This window comes from Limulus polyphemus, unplaced genomic scaffold, assembly GCF_000517525.1.
Source record: "Limulus polyphemus unplaced genomic scaffold, Limulus_polyphemus-2.1.2 Scaffold1516, whole genome shotgun sequence".
Taxonomy (NCBI): domain Eukaryota; kingdom Metazoa; phylum Arthropoda; class Merostomata; order Xiphosura; family Limulidae; genus Limulus; species Limulus polyphemus.
This window is the reverse complement of record NW_013667126.1, coordinates 218,545-237,337: the sequence shown is the minus strand read 5'-3', so window position 1 is coordinate 237,337 and position 18,793 is coordinate 218,545. Positions and strand designations below refer to the sequence as shown.

At 32.6% G+C, this 18,793-nt stretch overlaps 1 protein-coding gene across 1 annotated transcript in view; it reads right to left on the bottom strand.

The window, feature by feature from the left end:
• The window catches only part of LOC106463916 (choline transporter-like protein 2), a 62,969-nt gene that overhangs the window by 25,763 nt on the left and 18,413 nt on the right, over nt 1–18,793 (bottom strand). The window contains exons 4-10 of the mRNA XM_022391552.1: nt 17,391–17,479; nt 15,346–15,430; nt 15,032–15,160; nt 12,384–12,444; nt 6,423–6,552; nt 5,225–5,308; nt 3,856–3,968 (exon numbers count right to left, since the gene is read on the bottom strand). Coding sequence (XP_022247260.1) covers nt 3,856–3,968; nt 5,225–5,308; nt 6,423–6,552; nt 12,384–12,444; nt 15,032–15,109 — 466 coding nt within the window. The 5' untranslated portion in view covers nt 15,110–15,160; nt 15,346–15,430; nt 17,391–17,479. The remainder of the gene's footprint in view (nt 1–3,855; nt 3,969–5,224; nt 5,309–6,422; nt 6,553–12,383; nt 12,445–15,031; nt 15,161–15,345; nt 15,431–17,390; nt 17,480–18,793) is intronic.

Genomic DNA, 18,793 nt, shown 5'->3' with positions numbered 1-18,793 from the left:
TATATATATATATGTGTGTGTGTGTGTGTGTGTGTATATAAACACACACACACAAATAGATGGAAAATATTGTTTTATACAGGGATAGGCTGTGTTCTTTAGCTTTTTATTTATGTGAACACTTCCTCTGGTTTAACCCATTCACTGCAGCTAGTACATGTATGGCCTCTACATTATTTTCTGTTCATTGTGGCTGGTACACATATGTAGTATTCTTGCTTTTAAATTTTCCGTGTAGATGTTGGATCATAAATTTTTCTGGTGATATTATCCATCAATATTCCACTATAAGTTGCCATACAGTAAGTCTGTTATTTATACCTTTTACGTGTCACTTTCCCTCATTATATCAGAAAAGCCTGTATGACAACATCTCATTGCCATGAGAGCAAGTGCTGCCAAAGCTGGTGAATATCCAGATTATTTTATGGATTTACTAGATAGCATTGTCTCCGATTGGTTGACACAGTGACAAGAAAACAATTTAGAAACCATATGTGTACCAGTTGCAGTGAAGGGGTTAATAAACCAGAGTCAGCATGGGAGGCCTTAGGTAGGCACTATGCAAAGTTAAGAACTTGGGGCTGAGCATAGCAAATCAATTTGTGATCATGTTTTCATGACTAACTTTGTCAACCCTTGCCTCCTGTATCAATCTGATAAAGTTTGTTTGTGGTTAAGTGCAAAGCTATACAACAGACTATCTGTGTTGTACCCACCATGGCTATTTAACCACGATTTCTAGCATTATAAGTCCGCAGACTTACCAGTATGCACTGGGGGCAATCTGACAAAGTAAACTTTAAATTTAAAAAAATCAAAATAAATACTTCATATGTAATTCTTTGTTGAATACAAGCATACAATGTATTTTCTACCTTCTTATTTTAATACAGAATTTTTCAAAATTTATCAGATATTCAGGTGTATGTGCACTTTTCATATAAAAAATGATCAAGAAAGTCATTATGCTGTTTTTGCTCTAGTAATCTGTTGTTCTGTGTTATTCCCTGGAGATATCACCTGATTTGACCAAGTAGATGTAAAGCTGCCCCTTGCTTACAAAAGTGTACATTATTTTCAAATAGGAATAACCAGTCATGTGGATAGTGCTAGTAACTTTGAGTAAGTCTTGACACTACAGATTTAACTAAGTAACATGGGGTTTAGTTAATTTAAAACAAGGTTTTGACCAAGACAGTTTGTGGAGAAAGTAGTCTAGATCCATTTGAAGTGAACAAGCAAGTACACAAGCTGTGTTTGTGTTTGAATAAAGATTGTGCAACATATTTTTTACAGTTGTGGCTAGTCTATTTATTTATCTGAAACTAAGTTACTTAGATAAATTGTAATTATTCTACAACAACTAACTTGGATAAATCTTCTCTTATTCTGTGCACCTATCTTGTCACTCTAAGAGTACAAGTTCAACCTGAAAATACCACAACTTAAAATTTTAATTCAATACGTCTTCAAAGAGCATAACACAAGATCCTGGTGAAAATTATGATAAATCAAAAACAACAAACACTGATAACATGGTTTCCAAGTGGTCTTCCCAAGGCAGAATATTGAAGTTCTAATAGCATTATTTCATGCATAATGGCATTTTGAGAAAACGTTACAGACTAGATAAATGCTTTAAACATGACTACTTTAGGAACAGAAAGCAGATTTAGTTTAAATCAGTGAACATAAAAATCCACAAAAAATTCAAAAAACATCACATTTGACAATTGATCATACACCATTTGTCAATGGACAAACATTGCTTCTGTCATTTCAGTTGGCCAGTTTAGTATTATACTTAACTCTTTATAGAACAGTAATAAATAGTACAGAATAAAAAAGGCTAAGAGACAAACGTGAAAAAATAAAACTGAAATTGAAAAATTCCTTGTTCAATCATGATGCTCCTACATGAGTAGAGCCCAGTGTAGCTGCACCACTCACACCTGCCCACGATCACCACTGACAGGGCCAGATTTCCAGCAACTCAGGTAAGTGTGGTAACTCTATTAAGGGAGGCAGCTAAAGTAAGGGTATTAACTCAAATATAAATAGCAACTCCAATAGGGGTGACAACTCAAGGGCAGCAACTTCAGTAGGAGAGGTGCACTGAATCGCAGAGGCAGCTAAAGTAAGGGTGGCAACTCCAACAAAGCAGCCAGTTCAAGTAATGGTGGCAAAGACGGTGAATCGGCCTATATTTGATTTGATAATTGTGACCACTGATTTTATATTATATTACTTATTCTTTCTACTACCTTACAAATTCTAGTGGTATCGGTTAGAAAAGCATCCATATGATTCTGTAGGATTTTTTTTTTTAAATATGAAGTATTAAAGATTTCATTGCAAAGTTTTATTTTGCTTATTAAAATAAAAATGTATATGTTAAGGTATTTTTTTATTTTATTTTATTAACACTTTTATTTGAATTTATTAAAAACATAACCCATTGGTAGTATCCTGTTTATATTAATTAAATACTTTTATGCTAAAATATGTGATTTTTTCATTACTAATTTTATTTTTGTAAGTTTATTCTTTATATACAGTTAAAACACTGGATATATTACACGTGGACCAAATATCTTTCATTATTCAGTTTATCAATAAAAACGGTGTCTCTGTGGAATGATTCCTAAAATTCATTTCAAACCCTAGACATAATGCTGAGCATTTATTCAAAGCAGTCACCAGTACACTGGAATTTTACCAAACTGACTTACTGAATTGCAGAGGACAGTTTTACAACAATGATAGTAACATGTCTGGTCCTTATTCTAGCCTTCAAGCTCAGATCAAGGAAAGAAACCCCTCATCTGTGTATATCCCTTGCTCAGCATGTTCATTAAATCTTGTGGGAACATGTGCTGCTGAATGCTGCTTGGAAGTGATTTCTTTCTTTGGGATAAAACAGTTATACAACTTATTCTTTGGGTCCACAAATAGGTATAGATGGGAAGTGCTAACCTCTCACAATCTAAATGTAATGTCATCAAAACTTTGTCCATCACAAGATAGTCAGTGTGTGGTGATCCATGCTGCAGTCTCAGAAAATCATGGAAAAAGAAAATTCAAGCCATGGATATAATCAAGGACATTTTCCTAAAGCCAGTAACTTGAAACAAGGCTGTAGCACTAGGGAAAAACTTATAGCGGCTGGACACCACCAGCAAATGCCTACAGAGTATCAATATAGAAATAAAGACTGTTGTTAGATTCTATAGTGATCTTTTCAAGCTCATACAATAATTTAGGAATTATTTTGATAACTTTGAAAAAGAAGCCAAAGAGCTATTTGGGTTAGAGAATTATGATAAAGCTACACCTAGATGTAGGAGGAGGAAGCTGTTGTTTGATGTCAGCCAACAAGGACAAACAGAGCTGAATGCCAGAGACCAGTTTAGAATTAACACATTATTCTCAGTCCCGGATAAGTTATCCTGCGAGCTCAAACAGAGAGCAGAAGCTTACCAACTGGTGCATAAAAAGTTCAGTTTCTTTGAAATTATCAAGTCAGTAAAGCTGGTAAACTCTACAGAATCAGCAACCAAGATTCAATCTGAACCAGTTTGTAGTAAGTAAGGTACAGTGTAGGTATGGGTAGGGTGGCCAGTCTTAAATTGGTCTCGGGGTGGCAGAGAAGATAAATCTGGCCCCGACTATTGAAAGTAGGGTAAAACTCTCTTGGGTACTTTTCTCCTATGTATTAAATAGATAAAGGCTACAAATTGTCTTTTGCATGAGATTTATAATCTAAACAAATTCCAAATGTTTTTTGTTGTATCCCACAAATTAAAAATCAGCTTTATATATATTAAACATACAACACACATACTAACTTACCAAATCCTAATATTCCTGTTACACATAAAAAGCTTAACCACACCATCACCCCTGCCATAATACGCATCAGTATAATCCAAATGAAAGACAGCACCATGGAGGCAATTAGAAACCTGTCAAAACAGAATGTTACTCAAAAGAGTAATTTAAGAACATTACAAGGGCCTTCTCAAGGCATTAGAAATGGATAATTTACACACATTTATCTATTATTTTTTATAATCTTTGTAATTTAAAAATAAAGCTATAGGTTACACCATTTCATTAATTAAAATAATTCAGATATAATGTTACTTTATCCACATTTATAATTGCTAAATGAGCAAGAAAACAACCCCTTAGAGAAAAAGCTATTGGATCTCATTTTTCCAATCAGGTGAGATTTGACCTAAAAACGTATCTGGGTAATACTCAAACTTTCATTTTTATCAATTTAGTGAATGATTATTTTTACTATTAGCACACGTCATTGCTATGGCATTTAAACATAATGTTGCTTTTTTTTTTAACTGCTTAGTTTACATAAATTTCACTACTCAAGATGAGAAACTGGATTTACAAAGAAAAACATCCTCCTTTTTTATCTTAAGATCAACCAAGATCGTTTGTATACGTTGATTCTATATCACAGTTTCAACTATAAACATGAACCTGTAATAGGAAAGTGAACTTGATTTGTGTTCTTTAGATACATACATCTTTGAAAGGAAGATCCTAAAGTTTTATGTAATCTTCCAGATAACAGTTGAATAGTTTTAGCTTGAAAAAAGCATGGATTTTATTAAATTATGTAAAAAAATATGAGTATTTTTTACATTCCTCTAGTTTAAAAAAAAAAACATTAGAAGAAATGATTCTAATGCAAGACATTCTAAATTAGGTTTCTGGTACAGTCATAAAACCAGCCTACATTTATAAATTACATGTAAGATGAAAACAGTCAGGTTGGGAGTTACCTAACTGGAATCTGAGTCCTAGCAGCTCAGTTTGTAAAGCTAAGAATATCATTTTCAAGGATAAGTCAGGACATATTTTGTTAATAAAATATCTTTTAAAATGTTAAACTTAATTTTCAGTAATACATATTACATAATTCACAGTTCTTTAACAAAAACTCACTTTCAGGCCATCTCAAAACTGATATTAAGAGATAAGGCCCAATTAAAAATGAGTGATTAAAATGTATCTAGGTTCTTAACAAAGTATTTGGAAAACTAACCAATACTTCTTTGTTCTTGCAGCTGATATAATAGAAATTCAAGGTGCTTTTAAATAAGATCTTCATAAAAGTAATAACTAAATTTGAAACAAAAACAATTTAACCAATTACAAAAATATAACAGTTTAAAACTAAAAATTAACTTCTTACAAAATCATGATCCACCAGACATTACTAATATCTTCAAAAATTTGCTCTCCCACCTCTCTAGCATTCAGAATAAAAGCCAGTCCCCTAAAAAAGTGTACAAAAGATCAACATATTTCACAGGCAAAAAAAAAGACTAGCAAAAATTAGAGTGAGTTTACCTCAGACTGCCTATTATGTGGATTTATGCACATAATTACAGGTTTGCAGCAAATCTCTAAGCCTAAGGTAAAGAGACTCTATATATACAATTATATATCACAAAATTATATTATTCTATCCACTATCAGAAACATGTGAAATTTAGAAATTATCTATCATTTAATTTGCATAATTATGCTTTTTAACTTGTAATTAAAAAGGGTAAAAAGAAACTGCTTCCCAGACTGGATTATTACTTTCCTCCTTTAATATTATTCCTAATTAAGCTGTAATTTTACAAGAATTACATACATTTTGGATTTAATGCCTAAATGTACATAACAAAAAAGAAAGTGTGAAGCAATATATCTTTTCAATTAATAACTAAGAGATACTTTCTTTTGAAAAGATAAATTTAATTCTTTCACCTCAATAGTCGTAGCTTTAAAAAAATTTGTGTGTCTAAAACTTGTACACTGACAAGTTTGATAACTATGATAAATACATTATACTTAAACACACAAGCAAAAAATATTAAAATAGTAAGCTTTATAATTAGAAATTGCAAAGATAAAGATGTCAGTAAAATGTGAACACAATTACGTTCCAATATTTAAATCTAATTTCTTCAACAACTTTTTATTGTTCTCTATTTTTAACTTTTTGAATACACACAGGCTTTTCTATGCTATATTTACCACTAATAAAATATTAACTCATATGACAGTTCATGGACAATAGTAATTTTACCAACAAAACTGTCATAAAACTCTAGCTTTCAATTTATTCAATAAACAGTCGTTAACGTAATGTACCTTTTGGATAGATGTATAAACCTTTTTTTTTATTAACAAAAATTGAAATATAATTATGCATAACTGTACTTTCAGTAGACTTTTATGAAATTGTGACTAATAGTACAAAGTTAATTCTTTTGTTCAGTATCCTGTATAATATATATATTATAAACATATTTACACATGTTCAATCAGTACTCAAGAATGATGTACAATTTTCATACATACATTTACTCTCCTTGCATTATTCATGTACTACTTACTTTCCAGCATCATCAATAATAGAGGCATTTATTTTATTTCCATTTTCATCTTCAAGTGTTTTATTAGACTTTTCATCAAACAGAAATTCTCCCAGTTTGCCTATGACTTCTGGAACGCACCTTCCTGCAACTTTTGTTAAAAAAGATATAAGGGAAAATATGAGCTGTGATTTTTAAAACACAGTATAACCTGAATAACCCACAGTATAAATTATATATGTTAAAATAAACTAAACAGTATTATAGTGTGACCTGGTATTTATCAATACTGCCACTGTGGTACTTCTTCACCAAGAAGGTAGATGAAGCTGGAACAGTAAACAAAATCAAAAGGTGCTACAGAAGGTTATGCTTCTGAACTAACAGAAAACATTTTTCAAAGTTACCTTACTCTTACTATGCACCAGTACCACATATGCTAAACAAAAGTAACTTTTCTGCAATTATTGTTGATGCCAGTTTATAATATTACATTTAAATTTCTTATCAAGGAATTTCAGTAATATACTTTAAATATTTAACACAATTTTACTGGGTAGCTAGCATTAACATATAGGATGGTATGCTTTTTGTAACCTCACTTCTTGACTAATATGAAAATTTAAACTTTAATCTAAAAATGTACTTTTAAACTTACATTACAAAAGTCTCTGCACTAGTGTTCATGAAAGCTGTTCACACTTTCACACAAAGACAACAATAAATTCACTTTAATTTGTTTCTAAGTTACAATAAGTAATTTTAATTACAGTTTATATTATATTGACTTTATATATATATATAAGCTATCTTCTATATAGTATGTTTTGTACCAAACGTAATCAACCTTCACTATAATTTGTTTCTAAATTACAGTGCTTCATTACAGTTTGTTTCTTACCAAACTTAGGCTGCCTTTCTTTAGTGTTAGTTACAGTAAGCAATCATCACAACAATTTGGTATTTTAGTAACAGTTAGTAACTTGCTCTATGATTTCGTTCTTATTTAGAGCAAGCTAACTTCTGTACAGTCTGTTTCTTAGTTACCACGAGCAATCTTTGCTATAATTTGTTCCCAGTTTTTAGCTATTAACTCCTCCTTTCACCATAATGAAGGATAGGATGGTTAACATTTTCCTAAACTGAAAATGTATTTCCAATAATACTTACCTCTGCTGACACTATAGCTATTTCTCTATCTCCAGAGTTTCAATTCTTTGCCCTCTGTCCGTAAACAATATATGAAACCAACATTGATCAAAGAGAAGTTCCATGCACCACCCCCCTCCCCAACCAGATAGCTTTATGTGAATTACGAATATGCTCCCATAGAGGCTAGTGCCACTCCTACTGACATCTGGGAAAAAACATCAAGGGACCTGAGTAGCAGGGCCCCCACTTTGCCCTCTTCTCCAAGAGTGGAGAAACACACTCTAACACTCTGGAAGAAAATCCTCTGTCTGCCACTCCCGTGACTCGAAACTGGGGTGGTAAGGACTTCCAAGCTCCACCAGTAGAGTCTGGGGGGTAATATGCATTGGGGAGCCCTGAGGAACAGTGCTCTGGAAACTGTGCAACAGGTGAACCAACTTCCCTATATTTATATGGGCAAACCAACCCAGTTTTATTGAACCTGGAGATGCAGGGATGGGCTGGATCCCCTTTAGCTTTACTCAAGGTAGTCTGTGATAAAAAACTAACACCATCCGGTAAGCACCTAGATGGTCTCATGGAACACCCCATTTCGACAAAGACTGTTACAACCTGTAGTAATTATAGTGAAAATGGTTGATAGTGCAGAACTGAAAAAGAAAGCATACCTGTCTGTGCAACACTCACCACAGAGTGAGATCCAGTAAAAAAATAAAAGGGACTCTAAAAATAAAAAGGATATGATTGAGGAAATACTCACCCCTGGTTAAAATCTAACAGATGTGGTCAAAATAGCTACCGAGGATAGTCAAAAACCCTCAGAAGAGAAAACTGCCAGATCATGTAAGTAATTAGATAGGAAAGTATTAGGAGTAGTCCACATACCAACCCACACAATGTCTTCCAGATAGCAATTCAACCGGGCAGCTAATGACATAGAGATATGATGAATCTGGTGAGAAGTGACATGCAAAAGATTCCTCTCCTATAATGATAATCCATTACAGGCAATGTGAATCAATTTACAAAGCCACTGCATCAGAGTAATGGGAGATAATTCATGGGAAGTAGACAGATTCCAATGAATGAACAATCAATTACTACTACCTCGAAAATAATTAGTACAAGCCACATAACACTTGAGGGTCCTAACAGGACATAACAAACGATCAGGATCGGAGTGGTGAGAAATGGCTGGCAAATGAATTGGTAAGAAGGATCTTTCCCCTTCCCTAGCTGCCAGTCTTTAGAAGAAAAGACCTGTCGGAGTAAAGCAGGACAAATGTGGAATGATAAAGAGTCTCATGCACATGGATTGCAAACAACTCTGACTGACGACATCCACAAGCCAACAACAAAAATACAATTTAAGAGAACTGTGAAACAAAGAACATGAAGCTAAGGGCTCAAAGGGAGGATGAAACAATGTGTGTAAAACAACTGTAAAATCACAGTTCGGTAATTGAAAAGGTCGTTTGAGTTGAAGAATGTGAAAAGATTTGAGTAGACCTGATAGTACTGAGTATTCAAAAATGTTATGATATTTAGAATACCAAAAAATAATGGGTAAGGATGCGTTATACAAAGCTACTGTAGATGAAGCAAGACTCTCTCAAATACCCAAGTCAGAAAATGGAATATGGTAGATACTTTAGGGCAAAGAGGGTTTAAATTCGTTTTGATACACCAGTAATGATAAGTATTCCATTTCTGTTGATAAATGGCAGTGGTTGGCCCATGGAGAGATTTCGTTAAGTACAGAGAAACCTTAGAAGTTAAACCCTTATGTTGGACTGCATAACTTCCAAACATGAAGACTGAGTTTCTGAACATCTGGGTGGAGAATGTCTGATCGAGGTTGTCTCAAAAGAGACTGCCAGTGTAGAAGAGGTAAAGGTGGACATTCCTGCAGATGTCAAAGAAGCGGAAACCACATTTGAGCTGGCTGATATGGTGCAACTAAGAGAACTCTATAGGGAGTGGAACAAACCATAGTCAGAACCTGGGGCCATAGCCAAATTGGGTAAAAGGCATACAGATGTAAACCTGTCCAGTCCTGACTGAATGGATCTACTGTCAATGCCTGAAGATGAGGTATTGGAGACCTAAACAACTGTAGTTCAGAATTCCAATGAGTTTCAAAGGCATCGATCATTGGAGACCCGAAATGAGAGCAAATCCACTGAAAAACCTCGGAATGTAGCATCCTTACTGTCAGAAGAATCCGGTTGGGTCGAGGCATGTGATCTGCAATTAAATTCATCACTCCTGGGAAAAGACTAATATGATGAGCATGAGCTCAGTAGAGAAGATTCAAGGTAAGAAAACAAAGGTCTCGAGAATGTGTACCTCCTTGATGAGAAACCACCATGGAATTGTCGGAATGTATCATGATAAAGTTTCCACTCAAAGAGACAGACCTTGAACTACAGCCTGGTGTACTGCAAGGAGTTTGAAAACATTGATATGAAGGGTAGACTCGTCTTCTGTCCAAATACCCTGGAACTCCTGACCTTGAAGATAAGCTCCACATCCCTGAAGAGATGCATCTGTGAACAGATGGATCTTGGGATGAGGTGGTTGAATGGGTACTTCAATAGTAATGTTGTTCCGATCCAACCACCATTCGCAATTGACAATGTTGCTCCTAAGTAATGAGACAGGATGATCCAAAGAGTCAGAATGCATGATCCATTGGTCGCACAGTGACCACTGAAGAGACTTCATATGTGCTCGTCCCAAAGGAATGAGAGGTTTGAGGGAATACGGAATACTCTATTATGGGAACCAATAGACCTGGGAACTGAAGGAGGAGGAGGTTGGGAAACACTGTGAGCCAAAACTCCTAAATTAGCAACAGCAAGGCAAGAAGCTAATGATGATAAAGACGAATGTAAATGAGCTGAATCAATTAATGATTCCAACATCTCTGGCAAATCACATGGGATGGAGAAAAGGAGCTTCCTGTAACTTCCTGAGGGCAGAAGATGGTAAACGAACATTTTCTAGCAAGGTGTTTCTACCCAGTAAATCCCAACAACAAACCAGAGAAAAAACTGAAGAAGACAATCTGACTGAAGTAGATGTCAGCATAGTACTCAACTTGTCCTCAAATTGCTGAGGGGAGCATTGATAGACTTCCATCAAAAGTAGGTTCAAGGCTAAGTACCTCAGGACAGTAGTGAGAGTAAGACAAATCTGAGAAAACTGTGATCAGTTCAAAGTGATCACAGGTTCCAATCTAGAACCCCACAGGTCCAAAAGGGGTTCCATGCATTGAGAATCTTCGTAGTAGAAACATTAATTCAGGAATTCATACCCATCGTTTTTTAATTAATTTATAAATATAAGCAAAAATATAACCTTAGTCATGCCAACTACATCCAAAGTCGCAAAGTAAATTATGTGAATAATCACAACACTTCTGTTTATAGAACACATGCCGTACGCTTTGTCGAGAAAAAATGATTACATTATTTGAATGAAGCGCTTATATATACAGTACCTAGATAGAGGAGAAATTTGCAAATTTGAATTTGTCAAGGGCAATCGACTAGAGCAAGCATTTCCAATGCTTATATGGGCAAAGAGTGGAAACCCTGGAGATCGAGAAATAGCTATAGTGTCAGCGCAGGTATGTTTTGGAATAAACTGTTCTTATTCTTGGTCAGTAGTGGAAATTATTAGTTTGTCAGGTCTAGAACACTTATTTTGATATTAACCTAGAATATCATGAACTACATACTTTGGTGCTATTAATTTCCCTTTCATATCTTAGCTTGTCTTTGTAAGATTTTCTTAAAGTAATTATGAACAACTAAACTGGAATTCAAATAGTACTTAATTTGGAATCACTTTAAGTGACAAGACATCAATGAACATCTAGTTCATCAAACTATACTATACTATAAAACTATTTATAGAATAATCATTTTAACAGAGCTCTAGTATTAAAAGGACAAGCACACAGTGATTTTTAACTATGCATCTACAAAATTTTAAATGAGTTGTAAAAAAGTAATGCACAGGTAATATTTCTAAAAACATCTTCACACAAACATATTGACTGCAAACAAGTAATAAAAACAGTGTAATAAACATTTTTAAAATCATGCTCTAATTTAAAATTACATTTAAATAGTTAAAAAAATTGGTTAAAAATGTAAAAGAATATTTACTAGCATACTTCGCAGGACTAGATATTTGATTTATCTTATATACCAATAGCTGTTATAAGTCACAACAGTTTTCAACCATCCATTGCATATTAGTATAAATTTATGGAACAAAAGTTTCATGATTCAAATCATTCTATTAAATAATCTGAAGTTATAATGTTTAATTCTAATATTTACATCCTTTTTTTTTAACTTTTCCTTAAATTTAGAAGATTCTATGTTATAAATCTAAAAATCCTTCACAACCAATAAAGTGTTTATTTTTAACCTCTTCATAAAATTATGAAAATAAAAAAGTTAAAGTTCATAATGGAGTACTCCTGATTCATTTTTCTTGAGTGAGAAGACATTTTGATCTCTATGTTTAGGCTTAACATTATGTCCAAAATTGTTCCACTCATGAAATAAAGCAGGAACAAGTCCATTATGAGTTTCAACATGACATAAAATGTTAAAAAACAAAAATATGCAAAAAAGTGATTAAAACATAGACTGTATCCCACTTCTTAATTAAAATCATTCAAGAAAATTCCTAAACTATAAAACAGTATATCAATATTCTGTAGCAAGGCAAAATCCCTGAAGTATTATTAACTATGGTATTTTCATTTCAAAACTTACTGTGAATTAATAATTGCATAAAATAACTTACATGGAATACTCTTCAAATATAATGAAGCACAATTTTTACTTTCAATTAACTCCTTTAAGCTCTGTAAATAAAGAAAGAGACCTATTATTCCTCACTTCAATGTACAAGTATGGCTGCTTATAATGGATTTAATACAAAGACCATAGAAATACCTACGAAAGTGAATGACGTGCTTGAGAAATAATTATTTTAAGTTTCATAGAGTAATGACTGGTGAAAACAGGTTTATAAGTATATCTTAATTAGAAAATAAACACCATCAACTATAAGTGGGTAACAACATAAGCACCATAAAATGGTGATTGAGAAAAAATGCAAGCACACACATGCAAGAATTAAATTATTAAAGTTTGCCAATTGGAAGAAAACTACAAAAAGTATATTACAGATAGACAGCATCATTCTTTAGTTTCAATTTACATTTACAATGCTCAAATAATTGATTTAAAAAGGTAAAAATATATCTACTAGAATACTTATTATTATTTCCAGAGGAAGTAGAATATCTCATTGGACTAGATATTTGTAATTAAAGGACAATATTATGTGTAACAATTAAAAAGCTGGTGAAAAAACAAAAGTAAATGGAACAAACTTTTAGCTATCCTGATAGCTTTTTTCCCTTTACTGTTTTTTTTTCTAGCTTTTGACTAGATATTTGGTTTATCTTACATACAAATAGCTGTTCTAATGTAATGCTATTAGCCGTACATTGCCATTTAGTAAAAAACTTTCATGATTCAAATCATCCTCTAAAACATGTTTGACTATATATTTAAATTCTTTTATAAAAAAAGCATGTAATCTAAGGACTATAGGATACTGCACTGGGACCTTGGTCTGACTATAAAAGTGGAATATGCACACAAGTATTTCTCTTTTTCTTGCCCTTTTGTTTTATTGCTTGATTATTATCTTTAACATTAGCAGCAAGCCTACAGATATTCAGCATAATTAGAAGCTGTCCATTCCAAGAAAATAATTGCTATACACAGCTTGTGTGAATTGAGTATTTTTGTTTCACTGGTGTTATTTGCTCTACTTTACTGTTTTTGTTAGAAACAATTGTCTCTGCAACATGGTGAAAGTGATGTCCATGTTCTCAATCTGTTCTTGGAATCATAAATTTGATGGGCACCTTGCTTGGCAATCACAGGCTACCTTAACATAAACTCCAATGATTACTCCAACACTTTGCAGTAAAAAAGACGATGGCTTTGAGTAGCCTGAACATACCAAGATTTATGGAGATGATCTAAATGATACTCCAGGTGCTCGTTAACAAAACTAGACATTGTAAGATGCTGGAAGGACCCGTCAATGAACAAAAATGGTTTGTTGCATGTGCTGGACAATGTCCAATACATTTCATCACAATACCATCAGATGGAACATGTGGCAACTTGATGCAGTCCAGCAGGTTTTGGCTGGTAAGGTATAACAGCAAAACTCAAAAGCATGTCTGGCAGTTGAAGTTCCATGGAAAATAACGAGGAAGTGATTCACTACATGTCAAGTCATTACTATTGCACATGTTCCCACACAAGTCATTGCTATTGCACATGTTCCCACACAAGTCATTACTATTGCACATGTTCCCACACAAGTCATTACTATTGCACATGTTCCCACACAAGTCATTACTATTGCACATGTTCCCACACAAGTCATTACTATTGCACATGTTCCCACACAAGTCATTCCTCAGTGGACTTCTGGAAGGAACAAAAGCTTCCTTGAAGCATCTTGATCACATATTTCTAGTAACAGGAGCCTACTATTAGTGGTCATAAAACACATAATCTCATTGTTCAACAAGATGGCAAAGGAAGACCTGGACAACTTCATCCAGCATTTTAAGCAAGTAATTACTTGAAATGGGTTGAATAAGGGACAGGTGATGCAACACCTAAAACTGAATTAAGATGGTCTAGTGCTCAATGCTCTAGAGTATTTGGATGAAGCCCTACAAAAACCTGGATATCTCTCCAGAAAATTTAAGGATAGTTCATGTCTCCAGAAAATTGCTATGGAATAATCATTCACAATCTCATTGGGGGGGAGCACCAACTGTACCCATGCAACACCACATGGGACTAAGGGGCATCTCAGTTTCCATTATAATGTGGTTTCATATGGTCATAATTAAAATGCATACTGAAGTAAAGGAAGAAATCAGTAGCAGTATATAGCAGCTGAAGCTGTGAACTAGCTCTGACACAGCCAGCAGATGCCCTCACTATGTAGAAGAAGCTTTAACCTGTAGTTCCACTTGTTCCACTGTAGCAGATGATTCAAGGCATCATGGCACAGTGACCATAGTTCCCAATACATCAGCTGGATTTCTCTGACCCTTCTGCCATGGCTACATCACCAATGCTTTTACTTTACAAATGTTTGTGTATTAAACATTTTTGTTATCCTTTATTGTCCACGTTTGAAATTATTCACTATATAACATTTCCTTAACATGCAGGTGTTGTTAACACAACTTTTTTTATATATTTATTTTCTCTAGCACAATTGTTTGTGTTATAGATAATACTTTTGCAAAAACGATACAATATATTATATGACAAAATATATTTTTACAGAGATATAAAAATCATATAAAATATATTTTTATTTCAATCTCCTCTGAATCTTACCTGTGTACTTTTCAAACTATCATTCCTACAAATTAGTTTCTCCTTAAGCAATTCTTCATCTTCATTCTGGTATAACATTAGGAAAGTGTATGTTGAAAAAGTTGTATTGGGACAATTCTTGACACAAACCTACCAAAAGAATATGACAGATACTTATAAGGTATTAAAGTAACTGAAAGACCTTGAGGAAATCATGGTCAAAATAAAATGATTAATAATACATATAAAATAAAATTTTTAAAATAATACTTATATGGAGGTTACTCTTCTGCAAGCTGAAAGCTTATATATACATATACTGTTTTTATACTCACCTGTGGAGTTGGGCAACCTTCCAGGATTGAAGAAAATCCTTTAATACATTTTGTCAAATCAAAGAAAAATAAGTAGGGCTTGTCGCTGAAATCAAACCAAACACAGAAAAAAAAAAACAATATTAAATTTTGAATATTAGCTGCCATTTCAGAGATTTTTCAAAATAAAAAAGTCTTTATTAAGTACATTCAATAAAATTAAATTATGAAATTCACCTGCTGTTTCTGAGTTTTCAAAACTAAAAAAAACAAAACCTAATTAGGTCTGTTTGGTAGTGTCTTTTCCAATTAAAGTAGAATATCCTGAAGTTAGTTGTTTATTGGAAAAGCAAAATATATTATGTTGATGAAGACTTAAAAAGATCCTGAAAATAATTATAAAAATTCATTGAATCTAGTATTGTGGGGCTTTCAGTAAAAAAGTACCTTTTTCTCAAAGATAAAGGCATATGCAGGTCACTTGAATTTGAAATATTATTATAGCATTGAAGGGAATAGAGATATTTCATTATAAATGAAGAAAAGAAAAAAACATATGTTGTTATACAAAACTATAATCAGGCTAACATACAGCTCACCTCCTGGACAATAAATTTTCTTTCTTGTATGTTAGATTTTAGTATGTTTCCAGGTCTTATACAGTACGTAGCAGTGCTTCCAGTTAGTAAATTCTGCAAGATTTTCTATCAATGACTGAAAAGTTATTTGTTGAGAAGAAAAAAAAAAGAGGCTAATTATTTCCCAATGTTCATAAAGCACTTAAAGTCCCAATTTTTATAGAATCTTTTCCTCAAAGGTGCACTTGCAGAACTTTGTATCTAACAAAGGTCAACAAGATGACCACTAATGTCATATAATGAGTTAGCAGAAGCAAGGTAAAATTTGACCCAGGAATATTTATTTTGGAAGCATGTTGTATGCTGCTAATACCTGTTGTATCATCGTGATCCTAAAAGTTTCTACAAATTAGCTTAATAACTGATACAGCATGGTCATATAATTTGAATTGTAGCATGGTTAATGAAAAACCACAGTTAACAGAACAATCTTTCAGAAGTCTTGATATTAGATAAATTAGTTTTGACACATTCATGCATCCTCTTCAGTATCACATTAACTACTGGCAGGAAAACTTGTCAACAATGCCCATGTGATCCCAGAACTTTGGATTTTTTAAAGACAAGGAGGTCAGGAAGCTGTTCAACTTCGTGACTTTCGGAGGTGTTGACATTAAGCAGGCTTTTTATTTAGTAGCTTCTAACGATTCTTCTCTTTTTATATATTTATCCATCTTGTATAAAGTTCTTATTGGTTTCCAATTAATTTGAGAGTCAAAATCTCTCATATGAAGAAATATGGCATTGTTTGTGTTTCCATATTTAATCTTTTTTCTTTTTTTTATGTGCAGGAACTCTCTTGTCAAATACTTAAATTGATAAATGTTAAAGATTTTGAAGGAAACAACTTAACATATATTTTATAAATGTAAGTTTAGTACAGTATAAATTTCTGAACTTCTTAATCTTTAAGTTTATATAGACATGATCGAGACATTTATCAATCAGCTCAAAGTTACTCAGCTTGTGGTAAGAAACCTTTGAATAGGTTGTGTGAAATATTAAATAAACTATAGTTATGCATTTAAAAAAAGGAATAATGAGTTTCATCAAACTAGCAGTCAGTTTTGCTTTCAGAACATTCTGATAATACTTATGATTTTTTTAGTCTGTACATAACTTAGAAAATTAGAATTAGAAAGCTCTTAAAATAGGCAAATTTCTGATAACTTATTTGTATTAAACTGTGAGTTAATAATTAAATACTTATAAATGTGTGTGAACTAGTTGTTGCTTGAAATAAAATACTTCTATAGCAAGATATAAAGTTTTCAAGAATGACTAATAATGAATAATTTATTATGACAAGTTAAGATTTAACGTGGAAGCAGACTTCATATTTAATCACATATTTTCAACCATTATAATACCAAAGTACTTTGATTGGAAATGGTGCCAGTTAAATGCAAGAAGTTTGGGTAAGGTAACAATGAATATTTCTAAATCACCTTCTCCACACATTCTTCCATCAGAATCTGTTGGATGCAGGAGCCGCTTCGGATCTCCATACTTATATGCTATTAAAGAAAACCCATAATATCTTATTTTTCACTGATGAGCAGTAAACTGATAGATGAAATATATATACACAGAGCAACATATAATAATATTTGCTAAAAAACTATAATGAATATTTCAATGAATTGGAAACTTGCTTTTATCAGTATCATTTTCAGTCTTCAAACCATGGCACATTAAGATTAATAAACAAAATATAACGTAAAGGGCAGATGTACCAAGAAAAAAAAAAAGACTAAAAAATTCTGAAATAAGGTCTTTTTGAAACATGACTGTCAAAACAAATGATTTAAACTTGTAGTTATTTTTCCCTTAGTTTGAAGCATTCTATTTATTACCTTCTTACAAGATACATTAATGCTAATAATACATTTTTTCTTTACATGTATTTTTGTATATTTTTTTATACTTTACTGACAATGTTTCATTTATATTTTATAACATATTATTAACTAGTCCCACTTATTCTAACTGATTCTCCATTACAGTCAGTTGTACTTTGTTCTTTGCCTTAAGTTAGCCTAAGACTTAAACACTGCAAAATAAATGTATTTAGTAAGAGAGTAGAAAGCATTTTTATCTATTTTTTCCTTCTTTGTTTAATTTTATTAATGAATTCCACTCTTAAAAGAGCACTATCTTTGATTGATGAAATACTTATTGTACCTAGTAACAGTTTAAAGCCATAATGAATGTACTTCATAAACCTAGCCTAGCACAAAAGAAAGACTCCAATGCTTTTTATACCTGCATATAATTCAAATGATCTCCCTTTCAATCTTATTAATCCAAGATTTTTGACATTATCTAAAATTAATATATATCTGTGCATCAAAATTAAGAATTCATCAAATATGTAGAAGCACAAACTTAATGTTGGTTTTACACGGAACACTTCTCAACAAAATAAAAGAATGTATCAGTTATATTGCTCCCACATATAAACTACTTGTAGCACAATACCATTCTTTTCTACATCTGCACATTCATAAGTATTTCCATCAAACTTGGCACTAATGTTAAACTTTTGACAAAAGGAACTTCATATATTTTCATAAATTTCTATAAAACAAAGACTTAGACACAGGACAGTCATTCATTACAAACCTGGCACTGCAGTAAACATAAAATTTTCAATTAGCTCAAAAGATATTACAGAATATCCACAATGTGAACTGATGAATTGGGTGACAATTTCAACATATGACTTTCTACTCTATAAAAAACACCAATGTATCGTTATAAGTAAGTACAGTAAAGTATTGATGATCAGATAAATTTTTTTATTATTAGTAGCCTATACAGTCATCTAA